The sequence below is a fragment of the Archocentrus centrarchus genome, unplaced genomic scaffold, assembly GCF_007364275.1.
Source record: "Archocentrus centrarchus isolate MPI-CPG fArcCen1 unplaced genomic scaffold, fArcCen1 scaffold_48_ctg1, whole genome shotgun sequence".
Taxonomy (NCBI): Eukaryota; Metazoa; Chordata; class Actinopteri; order Cichliformes; family Cichlidae; genus Archocentrus; species Archocentrus centrarchus.
This window is the reverse complement of record NW_022060272.1, coordinates 287,220-303,024: the sequence shown is the minus strand read 5'-3', so window position 1 is coordinate 303,024 and position 15,805 is coordinate 287,220. Positions and strand designations below refer to the sequence as shown.

Here is a 15,805-nt window from a genome sequence, read left to right as displayed (position 1 = left end):
CAATACTGCCATCTAACGTTTACAACCGACAGGACCCTGGCGGCGAAGCGCCTCTGTGGGTTAAGGCAGTGCTCAAAGTCTGAGGCGGCACCCTGACTTTCTGACGTGTTGTCTGGGCTGCAGCACTTCAGCAATATAAACAGGAGCTTTGCAGGAAAAGATTAGTAAAAACCGTCTGTTAAAGTGACGAGTAACCGTGAAAGAATGGGCAGAGTAAAGCCATCTTGTGTCAGTGGGTTGCTTTTCCTGCTAGCTTTTAAACACAGGATATAGTGCAGTGGAAAGACTAACAACATTTTGGGAGAAACCCTACTGGAGGTGGAACAAATCAAACCAATGTTTTCATATGCGCTCATCACAATGACGTTTCCCCATCGTGGGACTAATAAAGGGATTTCTTATCTCCTATCTTAATGGATGCTTGTATATTTACTGCAAGGTTGAGCAGCAACCAGGATGCCAAAAGGTGTTTGCAGAGGCCCGGGCCATTTGCAGTGTCTTCACCCTAGCTTTGCTATCATAATAAAGGCCCATTATGGGGATCCGTGATTAACATACTCATACACTTTAACAGTTTTTGTATGGACTGTCCCAGAAACACCAAAATGGGTTTGTTGGAAAGATCTGGATGCACCAAATCCAAAAATATATAACGCAAGACTGTATCAGATATAGTCACTGTTCTAAATTTAAAAAGCATGTGACACAGTCTACGGCAGGGCTATTCAATTAGCGGACCCCCTTTGACTGGCCCACCCCCCCAATGACCCAACGTAAGCTTCAAAAATGCAATTAAATCATATTTGCTGTGAGAGTTTTAAAAATTCCCGCCCTTCCTCTTGTACATGAACGCACCGCTTCCGGTATCGTAGCAACGCCAGCCCAGAATACTCTCTCCAAGTACGACAACCGTGAAAACATGTCACTGACAGGTCAAAAACGTAAAATTGACAATGAAAATCGCCTTTTTAACCCTGCTTGGACTGATAAATCTGTTTATTTTACCCCAAAGACTGAACTCTAAGACTGAACTCATTAACTCAGCATTACTTTGAATATGCAAAAGAAGCTTTAATTTTACAGTTATTAAATGTTCACTTGGTGCAGTTTCTTTTGTTGAAATATTTAATGCATTGCCTCAGTTGGTCTTTCTAGTTCAACAAATGCACTTTTGCAAATACATATAAAATGTTATAGAAGACTTTACTGTTGCAAAAGGTTGCTATTATTACATTGTTTTGTTTTTTAATTAAACATATGTGTGGTGAAGTTTACCTTGTTAAAAATATTCTAGTCAAGGTTTGGGCCAAATGTTAAAATTTGCAATGCACTTGAATTATTTTGCTCATCAATAAACGATGCAGTATAAAGCCTTTATTGTGAATTCTTTTATTTATTTTTATGATTTAGTTCAATTGGTAGCATATTTAGAGTTAAGTCTCAAGAAATAATGTAAGTAGGGGTCTTCGGCCCAGTGGCATCTCAAAATTTTCAAATCTGGCCCAGAAGAAAAAGTAATTGAATAGGCCTGGTCTACGGTAAAGATGTGTCTTTCTGTATTGAGGCTTCAAAGCTATGCTGAGTAATCCATTAAAAATTTGGTGCACGTATCGAGGCTTGTGTTGGTGATGTTCGAGGCCTCGCAAGCTGGTGGTACCACATGACTGATTCAGTAAATGGTTCGCAGGTTTGGCGTGCAAGTCGAAATTGAAGGGGCAGCAAAACACAATGGAGCCGGCTCACATTTTGTGGAACTGGAATTTTATCGTCCATTTGTTTGTGATTTGGTTTTGGGTTTGTTTGTTTGGTTGTTTGGTTGGCTGCTTTTTTTTTTTTTGCAGTGGAACCAGCAAGAAAGGGGAGATTTTCCCCTTTTGAGAACATTTTGAGCTGATCTCTCCTATTAAAGGTATCCACATAAATTAATAATTAAGTAACACAGGCACATTCACATCACAACCCTCTCCCCAATTTGTTTCCACTTTCCCTTTTGACCCGACCATTGTATCATAAGGAGAGATACCACATTACCTGACCTAAATCCAATAAAACACCTCTGGGACATTGTGTCAGTCCATCCAATGGCATCAGGTTGCACCTCAGACTGTCCAGATGCTCAGTAATGTCCTTGTCCAGATTTGTATCCATTGAGATCTGATGTGTAATTAAAGTGTTATTTATTTATTTATTTATTGAGCAGTGTACATGCAGTCCAGTCCATGAAGTAGTGGATGATGCGGCTCTTCACCTTCGAAAGTAACGAAGAAATCTGGACGGTGGTTAGAGTGGACGCCACTCCAGTGCAGTAGGTGGCAGTAAAGCACTGTAACTGGTTGTCACCTACCATGCAATGGAAAGAAAAGCAAACAGGAAGAGGAGGTCTTCCGGGAGGGTAAACATCAGTCATACCGGAGAGTATTTGTTGTTGTTTTACTTTCTAACGACATATTTTTGTGATTTAAGAATAATCGAAACTGTCACATAAAGAATTAGACGATATGGCGACTATCAGCACCCAGAGGGGGCAGGTAAGAGGCTCGGTGTTTGTCCAGTTTGTTAGAGAGGCACAAACACACAGTTGGGCGTAATTATGTCGTTTGTAGTTTCTGGAAACGGGCGGTTCTTTTTGTAGTGGTTTGTAGTTTATCAGCATCTGACAGTTCACTAACTCTAGTCATTAAACGACCAGCAAAGAGTTGCATAGCTACATGTGCAGTAGCTGACACTGCTGTATGTAGCTGACAGTGACATTCAACAGTCAGAAAACGTCACCGAACGTAATTAGCGAGTCAGCATTAGTTCGGGTAGGTAATAACTACTCAGGGGATTAAGCTGCCATGACAGCAATGATTACCGTGCTCCCCCCCGGAAACAGAACATTTCCATTCCCATGCTTCAATTCTGACAAGCTTGAAGTGCACGTGAAACACTACATGTGAGGTTAATTTACACCACGGAGCCCTACTCTAAAAACTGTCACAGGTTTAATACCGTCCGCGAAGCTGGATTTAAATTTTTTTTAAAGTTTTTAGAGCATGTGCAGCGCCATCTTGTGCGAGTACAGAATGTGATGTCATTGGGCTTGTTAGGTCTAATAGAGACATTAGTTTATATTAACTAGTGAGAAAACCGATAGCTCAGTGGTAAACAGTGAAACTAAATCTAAATAGCAGTCTAAGGGGGTCACCTTTGTATTGCCCCTGGCTACAGAAATGAATTTTATGTCAAACAAACAAAACAAAACGGGGATATACTGTCCACTTTGACTCTGTTAAGTGGTTTTTCGTTGTTTCCTAGCTGCACTGAAACGGGAAAATCCACTTGGAGTCTCTGTGGGTTTCTTGGTTTGTTTGTTTTTTCCTCGTCGGGTCGGAGCACTATTCCAGGAAGCAGGTTCAACAAACTCAGTTTAAAAACGGACTCTGAGATCAGCAACTCTGAGTTTCTCTGAGTTTGTTCAGTCAACTCTGAGTGTGTTCACCCTGATTTAGCGTGAGTAAGGGAAGAAAGCCCTCATCAATGGAGCTCGGATACTAGGAGTCACCATGGCAACGGGTAAATAAAGAGCGGAGTCTCCATTTTAATCCGATGGATGGAGGATCGCACGTGTCAGTGTGGAGCATGACGAGTCACAGCGTGACCCACTCTGACATCATCATAGACAGAATAAAAGTTTGTTATCAAATATATAATTTCTTTATAATATCTGCTGTCATCATTTACACAACTTGAATCTCCATCAGATGAAGCTGAATCCTAATTTTACATTTGATTTTTATTATTATTATTATTATTCAGCTGCAGCCTGACGGACAAACTGCAGGAGACAGAAAGTGAAGATAAAAATGGGAGGATGAGACATTTTAATTAAAGAATGCAGATCGTGTCAGGAAAATGAATCCATTATGAATGGATCCAGACTGGGAAATGACTGGAGCCTGAACTAGATCTTTCCTGAATCCCTGATCCTGATCTGTTTGGATCCTCCTGCTGTGCAGGTGGACTCGGACACGGTTTGCGGATCCGTTATAGAGCCAACGATCACTGATTTAGGTGATTTTCAGTGGAAAATATGTGGTGATTCACACTCTGAATTTCAGACAGTAGAACTTTCAAAATATTGATTTCAGTCACTTTAAATCCATTTAGTTCAGTTTTGAAGTCTTCAAATCATTTCAGCCGCATCTTCACTCAAACATTCCCATCATCTCCAGGATCCAGATATTTTTCCATCAGTGATCTTTTCCAACACGACCAATGATCGATCATTGATCACTGATCAGTGTGTTCTGTATCTAAAGCTTCATCCAGATCAGTGTGATGTAACAGTGATGCTACAGTAACTACAGTAAATGTTTCAGAGGAACTGACTGACAGTCTGACAGCTGGTAAATGTCTGTTACCATGGTAACTGACTCAGAGATGGCATTAGCGCTCTTTCTGGAACAGAAACCTCGAGTTTCCCTCATTTTCGGGTTAACAAACCCAGAGTTGTAGCTAAACCTGCTTCCTGGAACAGGCCCCTGGTGTACAGTTTACAAGATAACTTTACTACGTGCACAGCACACCACAAACATAACATTTCTTACCTAAGCATGATGGGGAATACTAACATCCATCAGCATTCACATCCTCAGTTGTTGATTGGAAACAGCATGTGGTGATGTCCATGAGTTTTAGTCTTTGGGGAGTCACTGACTGCAAAAGATTTTCATCCGAGTATTAAAATAGTATTCTTATATTTAATATGATTTTAGTTGTTCCAATTACTTTTGAGCTTCTGTAAATGAGGAAGACATAAACATTTAACACAGAATATTTGCAAAACCTTTTGAATTAAAGCTGGAGGTCTGCGCTTCAGTCACATTGATTGATTGATTGATTGATTGATTGATTGATTGAAAATCCAACATGGTGGTGTACAGACACAACCACACAAACTGTGTTTTTGACCAATAAATGATGGACTGTAACTGAATTAAATTTCAACAGCGTCTTTAAGATGTGTTCTAAATTAACCACATAATCAACAACTCTACAATAATTTAAACAAAAAGTAAAGAAAACAACCTTAAAGGTAGAATTTATTACAGGACTGTTGCATAGGGCCACACTCACTGGCAATTGAGTGTGTCTCGTACATGCTGGTTAGAGTTCACGTTAAGATGCTAGGCCCTAATCCACTTTCACTCAAATATTCACATCATCTCCAAGATACAGAGTGACCTTTTACAACACAACAACAAAAAAAACCTCAAAATTCCTATATTGGGGTCTGTTTGTTCTAATAACTACTTCTGAAAAAATGTTTTTGTTGCAAAAAAACAACCCAGACAGAAATTGTTGCATTAACAGATAACAGATTCACCTGTTGAAGCCTGCCCACCTGTGAACATCACCTTGTTGTCTCTTCTCACAATTAAAATAATGACCCATAAAAATATGAGTTTGAAACTAATCAAATGTATTTTTAACATTAATGTGACTATCACAATAAATATGAAAAACAATTCATATTAAAGTGAATGCAATTTCTATTTTAAAATGAAAATATAATGTGCAAATAAGTAAATAAAAATGGCCTCTGTCCAAAAGTTCAAATAAGGCTTCAAATTAAATCAAAAAGATTTTTCCCATCCAAAACACCTGACAAGTTTACAGATAATTCAGCTCATGAAGAGGTTTATTATTCAGAGTGAACGCTGATATTAATGCGAGAAAACACTTTTATGTTCTTTGGGAGAGACATTGTGAATTACCTTAACATAAACTAAAAAAAAGTTCTTCCCACAGTCACTAAGCAGTTGCTCTTTTAAAAACAAAAGAATTTTTATTATGTATGTTTAGTATGATATGTAGTGATCCTCTCTTCCACCCACCTCCTTTATGCAGGGGCTAAATAAATCACAAAATGTCTTTTTTTTTAGGTTGTACTTAAACCAGTATTTTGCTTTCAGAAGTTAATAACTTCCTGAAATTATCAGTTAATGCCCTCTATAGTCTAGTTGAATATATTGTGCTTAACTATCTCCCTCAGTGACTGTGCAGAGTCATTCTTAATCCCGGTGTTTGTGTATTCAGGTGTATATTGGGGAGCTTCCACAGGATTTTCTTCGTATCACTCCCACCCAGCAGCAGCAGCAGGTCCAGCTGGATGCCCAGGCAGCCAGGCAGCTGCAGTATGGAGGCTCCATCGGCACTGTAGGACGACTTAGCATTACGGTGGTCCAGGTGAGCACAGCTCAGCTTCACTGTTAGAAATACAGCAGAATATAAGTGCAAAATTTGTACCATTGTGGATAAAATATACACACCAGTAGCTTGTTCTCTTTTGGTATAAAAGCATATCATGAATCACAGTACTTTACTTTTCATGTTGTTGTGAGTAACTTAAAGTGAAAAGTATGCAGAAGTTTTACAATTTCCAAGCTGTTCCAAGTTTACATTTCTGTTTAATGTCTAATGGTGTCTAAATGTACAGACCATGGTGATATGCAAACTCCTCATTTAAAATCATCTTAACTATTGCTCATTGAAGGCACAGGAATACATGTGCTAGCTATCCCATATCTTGAATTTATCAGTTAATTGAAATTGTTTTATTGTTTAGGCCAAACTGGCTAAAAACTATGGTATGACCCGAATGGATCCGTACTGTAGGATCAGACTGGGCTATGCAGTCTATGAGACACCAACTGCTCATAACGGAGCCAAGAACCCGCGCTGGAACAAGGTGGTCCAGTGCACGGTCCCTCCTGGGGTTGACTCGTTCTACTTGGAGATCTTTGATGAGGTGAGGAGGTCACAGAGATCACAGAGATTCTGAATGGCTACATTCTGGAAACTTTATTCTCCAGATTGTGAGCAAATTCAGTTTAAAACAGCTCTTATGTTGCTGCCGTGGTGTAACTCGGTCTAACGCAGTAACCTGAACTATCTGTCAAAGTGATCAACCACATTAGGCTCCGCCCAACCAGTCAAAAGTCAGTTTCTTAACGGGCGTAGAATTCATGGACATATGTGTCTATGGTAGAATTCAGCTCCGTGCACGTAAAGTTTCCTCATGAGAGCATGAACCTGCAGCAGTGCACGCACAGCAGACACTTGTGTGCACCATATTTCTTTCTGCTGAGTTCTACGCATGCAAGTTGTTGCATTTACCTGCACTGGTGGAATGACATTATTTGCACAGCTTGTTTTTTACTGTGCATGACTTTTGACCTAAATACAATTCCATACTCATCTTATCCATAATCGGAATTTGCAGTTTTATTGCAAACACTCATCAAAACGGCGACTCTCTGTCTTCAGGGGAGGGGCGGGGTCACAAACAGACTGACAGGCCGGGCCCAGGCGGAGAAATTTTCATTTTAGACTTACCGACTCATTTTCTTTCTCTATCTCATAAGCAAGCTATTCAATCAGATAGTTTTTTTTTTAATTAAAAGAAAAGTGGTTACAATTTCAAGCAGTTTCAAGCACTATATTCAAAATTCAAGCACTTTTCAAACCTCAAAAGGCCAATATTAAAATCCAAGCATTTTCAAGGATTTCAAGCACCCGTGCGAACCCTGCATAACAGACAACTCAACAAAGAAATTTAAAATTGTATTTTTAGGCACTGTGTTAGTGCCATAATTGTACAGATTTTGTTTTTGTCTAATATAATCTATTATCATGTATGTTTCATCATTCCTTAACAAAGTTTTGCACCTATTTCCCATTTTCTTAACAAAATCTAAAGAAATGAGGGGTGGTTCAAGACTTTTGCAAAGTACTGTATTATTAGCTAGTTGCCAGTTCTGAAAAAGTTGGGACGCTGTGTAAAATGCAAAGAAAAACAGAATCGAATGAGTTTCAAATGTCAAAATTGTATTATTATATTTTATTAGCAGGAGAACATAGAAAACAAACTGAGAAAATATATCATTTCAAGAAAAAAAAGGCAATTCTGAATTTGATGGCAGCGACACGTCTCAAAAACTGGCCGTATTTACCACTATGTAGCATCCATATGTTCTTTTAACAGTCTGTAAAGGTCTTGAAAATGTGGATACCAGTAACTGGACTTTTGGGAAATTAATGTTGTTCCATTTTTGTCTGATATACGATTACAGCTGCTCAACAGTTCTTGTATCTTTGAATTCATGACGTTCCAGAGGTTTTCATTTGTTAAATGGTCAGGACTACAGACAGGTTAATTTCGTACCTGGAATCTGAGATCAGGTGTCCGACTTGGCCATTGAAGAATATTCCCAGTTCTTGACCTTAGCTTTTGCAGTACGCGTTGGGTCATTATCTTTGTGCACTGTGAAGTGCTGTCTAATCAGTTTTGCAGCATTTGGTTGAATCTATGGAGAGAGTATAGGCCTGTGCACTTCACAATTCATCCTGCTATTTCTATCAGTCGTCACATCATCAAAAAATATTAGTGGCCCGGTTTCACTGGCAGCCATACATGCCCGTGCTGCTGCCTCCTGTGGTATGCTTGGGCTCACCAGCTGTTTCTCTCTTTCTCCATACTTTTCTTTTCCCATCATTCTGGTACAAGTTAAAGCTTTTTTATTTATTGATTTTTAAGCTTATTGATGTCCTGCCTCACATACATTAAAATCTCTTCAGGCCTAATTTAAAATCACATTAAAATTACATAAAATAAAAATTCAGCATTTTGAATCAACTATGATTGCTTCATTTGTCATGAAATAAGAAGGGACCAGGCCTCACCTGGCCATGAAACTGCTTACTAATTACCGTTACTTTTGAACATCTGAAAATTGGAGACTTTGTTTAAAAATAGCTGTAATTCTTAAACAAACTTATTGAATTAAAACTGAAGGTCTGCACTTCAGTCACATATTGATTTTCTTTTTTTTTTTTTTAAACAATCCACAAATGTGTTTCACCACTTGAGGTAAAAACGCACTGCGGAGTACAGCCAGGCTACAAAGGAGGAGATTTTAGCAGCTGGAATATTTGCTACTTGCACTGCAGGTAAAAAGTGTTCCACTGACCTTGGAGGAGCAAATGATATATGGAAATTACTGAGTGGTTCCATGGTGAAAAAGCAGGGCTGTAATCAGCTGGTTAATATGCCTGCCCCAAGATACAGCATCCCAGGTAGAAAATATTTTTCATTTTTATTATGTTACAGTACACACAATGTTTAGATACTTGCTAATTGTTATTTTATACTTAAAATTTCCAGGGAAAAAACTGCCCCGGCTGCTTTTGTGCCTCACATTTGACTTGTTCTGTGTCACTACTATTGCACTATAATGCTGCTGCTGGGACCTTGTATCAGTAGATTCACCCCTCAGTTAGGAAGTGTGTAGTCAGTGACAGTAGCTCATTGGAAAAGAAGGACAGAAAATGCCCTTCATTTAATTAAATGTACAAATTCTGCTTCCTGCAAGCTAAAAACATCAGTTCAGTATTTTTTTTCTATATTGTCAGAAATACTGTTATTGCATATTTTCCTGATATAATTTTGAGGTTCTATCACCCATCCTTACTTTCAACATTGATGGTGGTTCCATAGACACTAATGTACCCTCATACCATACAGGCTTTTGAACTGAGCGCAGATAACAAGTAAGATGGTCCTTCTGGCCTAATGTTCATGTTCAGTTATGGCTTCTTCTTTGCATGACAGAGCTTTAACTTGCATTTGTGGAGGGCACTGCGAGCTGTGATTTTGGGACAGGGATTTTGGGAAGTGTTCCTGAGGCTGTGCAGTGATTTTCATGACAGAATCGTGCAGGGCCTGAAGATCACAGGTATCCAATGTTGATTTTCAGCCTCGTCCCTTACACACAGATTTCTCCAGATTCTCTGAATCTTTTGATAATATTACGTACTGTAGATGATGAGATATTCAGTGTCAATTTTACACTGAGGAACATTATTCTGAAATTGCTCCACAATTTGTAGACTCAGTTCTCTGCAGATTGGTGAACCTGTGCCCATCTTTACTTATGAGAAACTCTTCTAAGATGTTTCTTCTTATACCCCAGCCATGTTACCAACCTGTTGCCAATTAATCTAATTATCTGCAAAGTGTTCCTCCAGCTGTTTCTCTTTAGTACCGCTTACTCTTCCAGCCTTTTGTTGCCTCCATCCCAACTTTTTGAGAATGTTGCTGCCATCAAATTCATAAAATAGACAAATGTCTCAGGTTAACCCTTTAATTATCACGGGCCCGCTGGCGTTCCTGTGAACTTCTAAAGTGCTGCCTTTCGCAGACTTCTGGCAACGATTGTATTATAATAATATAATAATATCCCTATGTTGATGTGAAGTGCAATTTCTCAGCTTTCAGAAACAGTTTGAATTTGAAACCGTTGGCCAACAGTTGTGTAATTACAGTAATTCAAAGTGCGTTTGATCAGATGTCTCAGCAGTGACACGCTCAGTATCAGCGGTGATCGCCCGCTGTTAAAAGGTTAAATATTTAATATATTTTCTATGTTCAATTTGCATATCATTGGATTCTATTTTTATTTACATTTTACAGCATCCCAACTTTGACTTGATTACATTATTCTTTTGATGGATTATTTAGATGACCTTTACAGATAATTCAAACATCTGATTGCAAACCAGTGAAAAACCAGTGAAATATGCAAGTGTGTTTTCTCTATCAACAGTCCATAAGGTGTTTATTAAAGATAGAGTGTGATCGAAAGGTTCAGAGGAAGGGCCTATAAAAACACAAAAACTTACTTGATTTAAATTTGGCTGATTGCCTCCTAAAGATTGTGTTCTCATCAAGGTTATTATCGTTAAAGAAAAGAACAAAATAACGAAAACTGAAATTGAAAAAATATTTCCATTAGCTGAAATAAATAAAAATGGTAATTAAAAGGAAAAAACAATATTTAACTGAAACTGTATTAAGGTTTATTTGTCGCATGCACGAGCTTTGCAGTGAAATCTGTCGGCCGGCACCGCAGATAAAACACAGGGACACACGTAGTCCCACAAAGACCCAGCGCAGAAGACTAATTCAGGCCTAATAGTGAGTATCTAACCAAGGTTAGCATCTCTGAGTAGCTCCTCTGGCTCCAACAGATACCAGCATCACGGCCATGCAGCAAGGTGACAACCATAATGGACCATTTTCAGCGAAAAAATGACTGCTGGCTAGTTAATACACAGGAACACCACAAGTGGAAGGATGCACTGATGAATTTGTTTGTTGAGACTGGGATGTCCACACCACTGTGTGACACAAACACACAATCCTGAAAAGCTGTATTTGAGCTTTGATTCCTTCAAATGCACTGAATTTGTCAAGGTCTTATTACACAGTAGTTACTCTTGCACCTGACAAAGTATGAAAAACTAAAACTAATACTAAAATTAATGAAAACTAAACTAAAACTAAGCATTAAAAACTAATAAAAATGAACAAAACCACTAATTAAAACTAACTGAATTGGAGGAATAAAAGGAAAAACAAAATACAACTAAACTATAATGTAAAATCCGAAATTATTATAACCCTGGTTCTCATACACCTCTGGACCATTTTCAGCATGGCTGCTATTTTTAGATCTCTCAGTTGAAGTCCTGTTACGGTATCTGATATGCGTTCTGCTCCAACGCCTCAAAACTGATCTTTCAACTTGATCCCAGGTGTCATCACCAGTTACGATCCTTTAGATAAAATTCAGTCAATTTGAAAAAGAAGTTGATATTTGCCCTGCTTGAGTTTGAGATCTGTGGTGAACTCACTGAGCATACATCAATTGATTACAAAGGCATGAGTGGTGATGTAAAAATAGCAGCTGTGCTGTGTTGCATCTGGACATGCCTAAGATGACAACCTTGAAGGGGAGACAGCAAATTTTAATAAGCTGTTTGATGTTTATGGGCCTGTTCCCAGAACATTTTGATCCTACTTTACATGCTGCTGTGCTCAGTTCAACTGTTATGTGAGCTGTTTTGACATTTATTTATAACCTCTGGGAATTCCCTTATTTGAAACCTAACAAATGAGCATTTTAACTTTAAAATACAGTTATTGATCAAGCAACAATGACAGGTTTGCATGTATTCAGTGACCTGATGATTGTTTCCATGTGTTTTTGCTGATGCACAGAGAGCGTTTTCTATGGATGACAGGATAGCGTGGACACATGTCACCATCCCTGAAGGCCTAAGGGAGGGCAGAGTGGTGGATGAGTGGTTCAGCCTCAGTGGCAGGCAGGGTGATGACAAGGAGGGCATGATCAACCTGGTTATGTCTTTTGCTGTGAGTACATGTACATCCCCCCCCCCCCACCCCCACAATGACATAATTTTTATAATTTTTTTGTATACAGCAGCTAACATAACCTTGAAACCTGGCATCATAATGTACTCTAATTTATATTAATAATTTTTATTTAGGTTCATGTAAAAGGCTCTAAAAATGATCAAGTCTTGCTCAAAAAAAAAACACTGAAAAAGAATCTAAAACCATCTTTGCAACTTTGTTTTCTTCTTTAGCTCAAAGGGTTTTTTCCTCGTTCTCTGTCATTTGTTTTTTTTTCATCCCAATTTCATCTTGGCTTATGCAGGACAAAAAGTACATAAAAAAAGTAGTAGTTGACATAAATACTGAACAGTTGACATACTGTGTGTCATGATACTTTCCAGCTTTTCTAAATGATGCCTTAAGGAGCCAGTATGTCGCCTTGGTGAATACCATTCCCCCATCCTCATATTGCTTTCTATTTTTCTAGACTACAAGGAGTTTAGAGAGACTCATAAATAAATAAGCAGCCACTTGACCCAAATGAAATGCACCCATCATATCCCTGCACAAATTGTGCAGGGATATGAGTGTCAGTTGTTGGTCTACTTCACTGTATTTTACCATCGAAGTGAAACTGTGAATCTTGTCTCTGTCTGTGTGTCAGTCTTTACCAGCAGGGATGATGACTCAGCCTGTCGTCCTTATGCCGTCTGTCTATCAGCAAGGAGTGGGATACGTGCCCATCACAGGTCAGACACTTGCATGCTGTGAGAAAGTATTTGCCCGCCTTCTTGATTTCTTAGTTTTATGCATATTTGTCACATTTAAATGTTTCAGATCATCAAACAAATTTCATATTTGATAAGGAGAATGCGAGTAAATACAAGATGCAGTTTTTAAATGGTGACTTCATTTGCCGTAACTAAGGCAAGTGAGCTTTTAGTTCTCGTGATGTTGTTCTGAGATGTTTTATGACCTCCTGGATGAGTCGTCAGTGTGCTCTTGGAGTAATTTTAGTAGGACGGCCACTCTGGAAAGGTTCTGACTCGGAGTCTGTGTGTACTACTGAATCCGAATCATTGTCCCCTTCGGTCACCGCGTACACAAATGTGTACATCACTTTCTGTAGTTATAATGTACTGTAATAATTATTTTCTGACATCTCTTACCTAAAAGGTTATGTAGGCCAAAGATGAATTTTTTCCACCAAAATTCCTGTACGGTGACTGAAGGGGATATAAGGAAACACGTTCACCTCAAGGTCAGCAAAACGAGAAAGTACCACTGAGGAAACTGAAAGCACAGGCTGAAATACGGAGCTTCTGAAATATCATTTCCACTGAGACCCTTACTTTGGCTCAGGTAAATTTTGGACATCAACGTTTATATGAAAGGAAGAAATAGAAAAACGGGTGGAGAAAAAGAAGCCCCCGATTGCTTAGCTTGAGATAAAAAAGAAAAAAACCTTTTTCCTGTATCTGTGCCAAGAAATCAGACTGTAAGTGATAACATCCAGCAGTGATGGTCATTTTAATGAAAATTAGGATAGTTTCAATTATTTTAACTGTAAGAATATAAATTTAAGTTTTCTAAGACAGTGAGCCCTTTATCATTGTTCATATGCAAGGTTTGTAAAATTATTTTTAAAGTACAATAAATTCAGGTGTGAAAATATTGATGAGTCACTGATTTGCATGCACGGTTTATGCACACATTGTCTTTTGTGGCTGGGAAGGAGGTTTGTGTGGGAAAAGAACCCAGCTGTGCTCTGGGTCAGCCCTGTCAAATACCAGACTATTAAAGACTGCTCGCCTTACAGTTCCTTTAGTTTATTTTTTTCCCCAAACCTCGTATCTGCTAAGTGAAAAGCTGTGGTGTGTCCTGTGTTTTTAGGGGTTCCTGCAGTCTACAACCAGGGCATGATGCCTATGGCAATGCCAGCTGCCATGCCAGCTATTGGGAACCAGGGGCTACCGTGCACTGAGGAGGACCTGAAGGCTCTGCAGGACATGTTCCCCAACCTGGATAAGGAGGTGGTTCGCACTGTACTGGACGCACAGCAGGGCAACAAGGATGCTGCCATCAACTCTCTGCTGCAGATGGCTGAGGAGCTCTAACTACACAAGACAAACTGAGAGCAGACATGCCAACACACATGCATTCACACTGACAATAGTTTCTACTCAGAGCTCCAGCCCCTCCCTTACACACATGTACACGGTCCTCCCACAGTATGGCACTCACACACTGCAGCCAAGCTGAGTTCCCCAAAGAGTTTTGTTTCCTCTCCCTTTATCACAGTTCAGATGAAGTATGGAGGGTCTCTGCTTAAACACAACTCTGCTCCTACTGAGACTAGATAGACAAAGCATCAGAAAAAGAGTACTCCCCGTTGGTTTTAAGAAATTACTTGTAGAAAACTTTATCAGTGACAGGGAATTATATAAGTCATGACATGATTATTAAGGTTTGTATATGTACAGTAGAGGCAGTGGTGCAATCTGATACATATTGTAAATCTTACTAACCCTCAGTTTAATGTTTCTAAATGTTTTAGTGTCTCTGTATTTTACTGTAGCCATGGTAACTTAGTTGGTGTTCTCCCCTTGTGATTATAGTATTTAATTTCCAAAGTCTGAGCATTAGCAAGTTCACTGTCTGTTTATGTTGATGCTTTTGTGAACAATATTGTTTTGAATATTGAATGTTTTGGACCTGCCATAACTGCTTCTGTTTTATTGGTAGCTGTAAAATGTGTAGTGCATTTCAAATTATTAATTGTGGATATATATTTATAGAAATATCTGCAGTAACAATAGAGTGAATGAAATGACCTGATTAGAATCTCTCCACTGGGAGTAATCTGTAACAATGTTAACAGAAGCTCTCTGCAGTGTTTTCAGTCACTCAGTCCGATCACGAGGGTTTGATGTGCAGTTATTTCCCAAATGAACTGCAGAGTTTAGAGGCAGTACGAAGTAAAGAGGCCACTTTGAAAATGAAATCTGAATGTTTGAAGCTCAACAGGATGGTATCTGCAGAGTTTTTGAGACCAACAATGCTCCTTGTTTTTTTGCACAGTGACTTGGTAACTATGTGTTCTAGTCCTAAAGTTGTCGCCTGCCAAAGTTTTGTCTGCCAAAGTTCTCATCTATGAGACTGTCAGACTCCAAAATTATTGTTTAAAATGCAGTGTGATTATTTTAGTGAAATACACAGCATCTTTAAGTCCAGGAACTTTGGTGTTCAGTTGGTGTTTGCTGATTTCAGAATGTTAATGTATTGAAGATCTAGCATGAATTGCAAAGTTTTACATCACAAGATAAGAACAAGTGTTGCGCATGTGACATATTTTTAGGTGACAAGCTGCTTTAATTGTAGGAACAACTGGAAGTCAGCTGATAGCAGATGCTTAGCAGTCGGATTGGAAAACCTTTCTGTAAGAGTGTTTCCTTCAAAATGTCATCAAAAAGTGTTAAACCTCCATGTTGCCTAGAATATACAAATGTTTTTCAAAGAGATTTGTGTTGTTTGATGTTCATCAGTCCCCACAAAGAACGT

The 15,805-nt window shown here is 38.8% G+C and overlaps 1 protein-coding gene across 1 annotated transcript; it reads left to right on the top strand.

Annotated features, from left to right (window-relative positions):
* Nucleotides 1-2,345: 2,345 nt before the first annotated feature.
* Nucleotides 2,346-15,765, top strand: tollip (toll interacting protein). Its single transcript, XM_030725145.1, has 6 exons — nt 2,346-2,528; nt 6,082-6,231; nt 6,611-6,793; nt 12,107-12,259; nt 12,909-12,993; nt 14,138-15,765. The coding sequence occupies exons 1-6, from the start codon at nt 2,499-2,501 to the stop codon at nt 14,359-14,361; spliced, it is 825 nt and encodes a 274-aa protein (XP_030581005.1). The 5' UTR covers nt 2,346-2,498; the 3' UTR covers nt 14,362-15,765.
* Nucleotides 15,766-15,805: the final 40 nt, after the last annotated feature.

Excerpts from the sequence above, each read along its gene's own strand:
- tollip (XM_030725145.1), top strand. The coding sequence starts at position 2,499 with ATGGCGACTATCAGCACCCAGAGGGGGCAG. Across the intron at positions 6,232-6,610 it reads TTAGCATTACGGTGGTCCAG|GCCAAACTGGCTAAAAACTA; the intron begins GTGAGCACAGCT and ends TTTATTGTTTAG. Across the intron at positions 12,260-12,908 it reads ACCTGGTTATGTCTTTTGCT|TCTTTACCAGCAGGGATGAT; the intron begins GTGAGTACATGT and ends TCTGTGTGTCAG.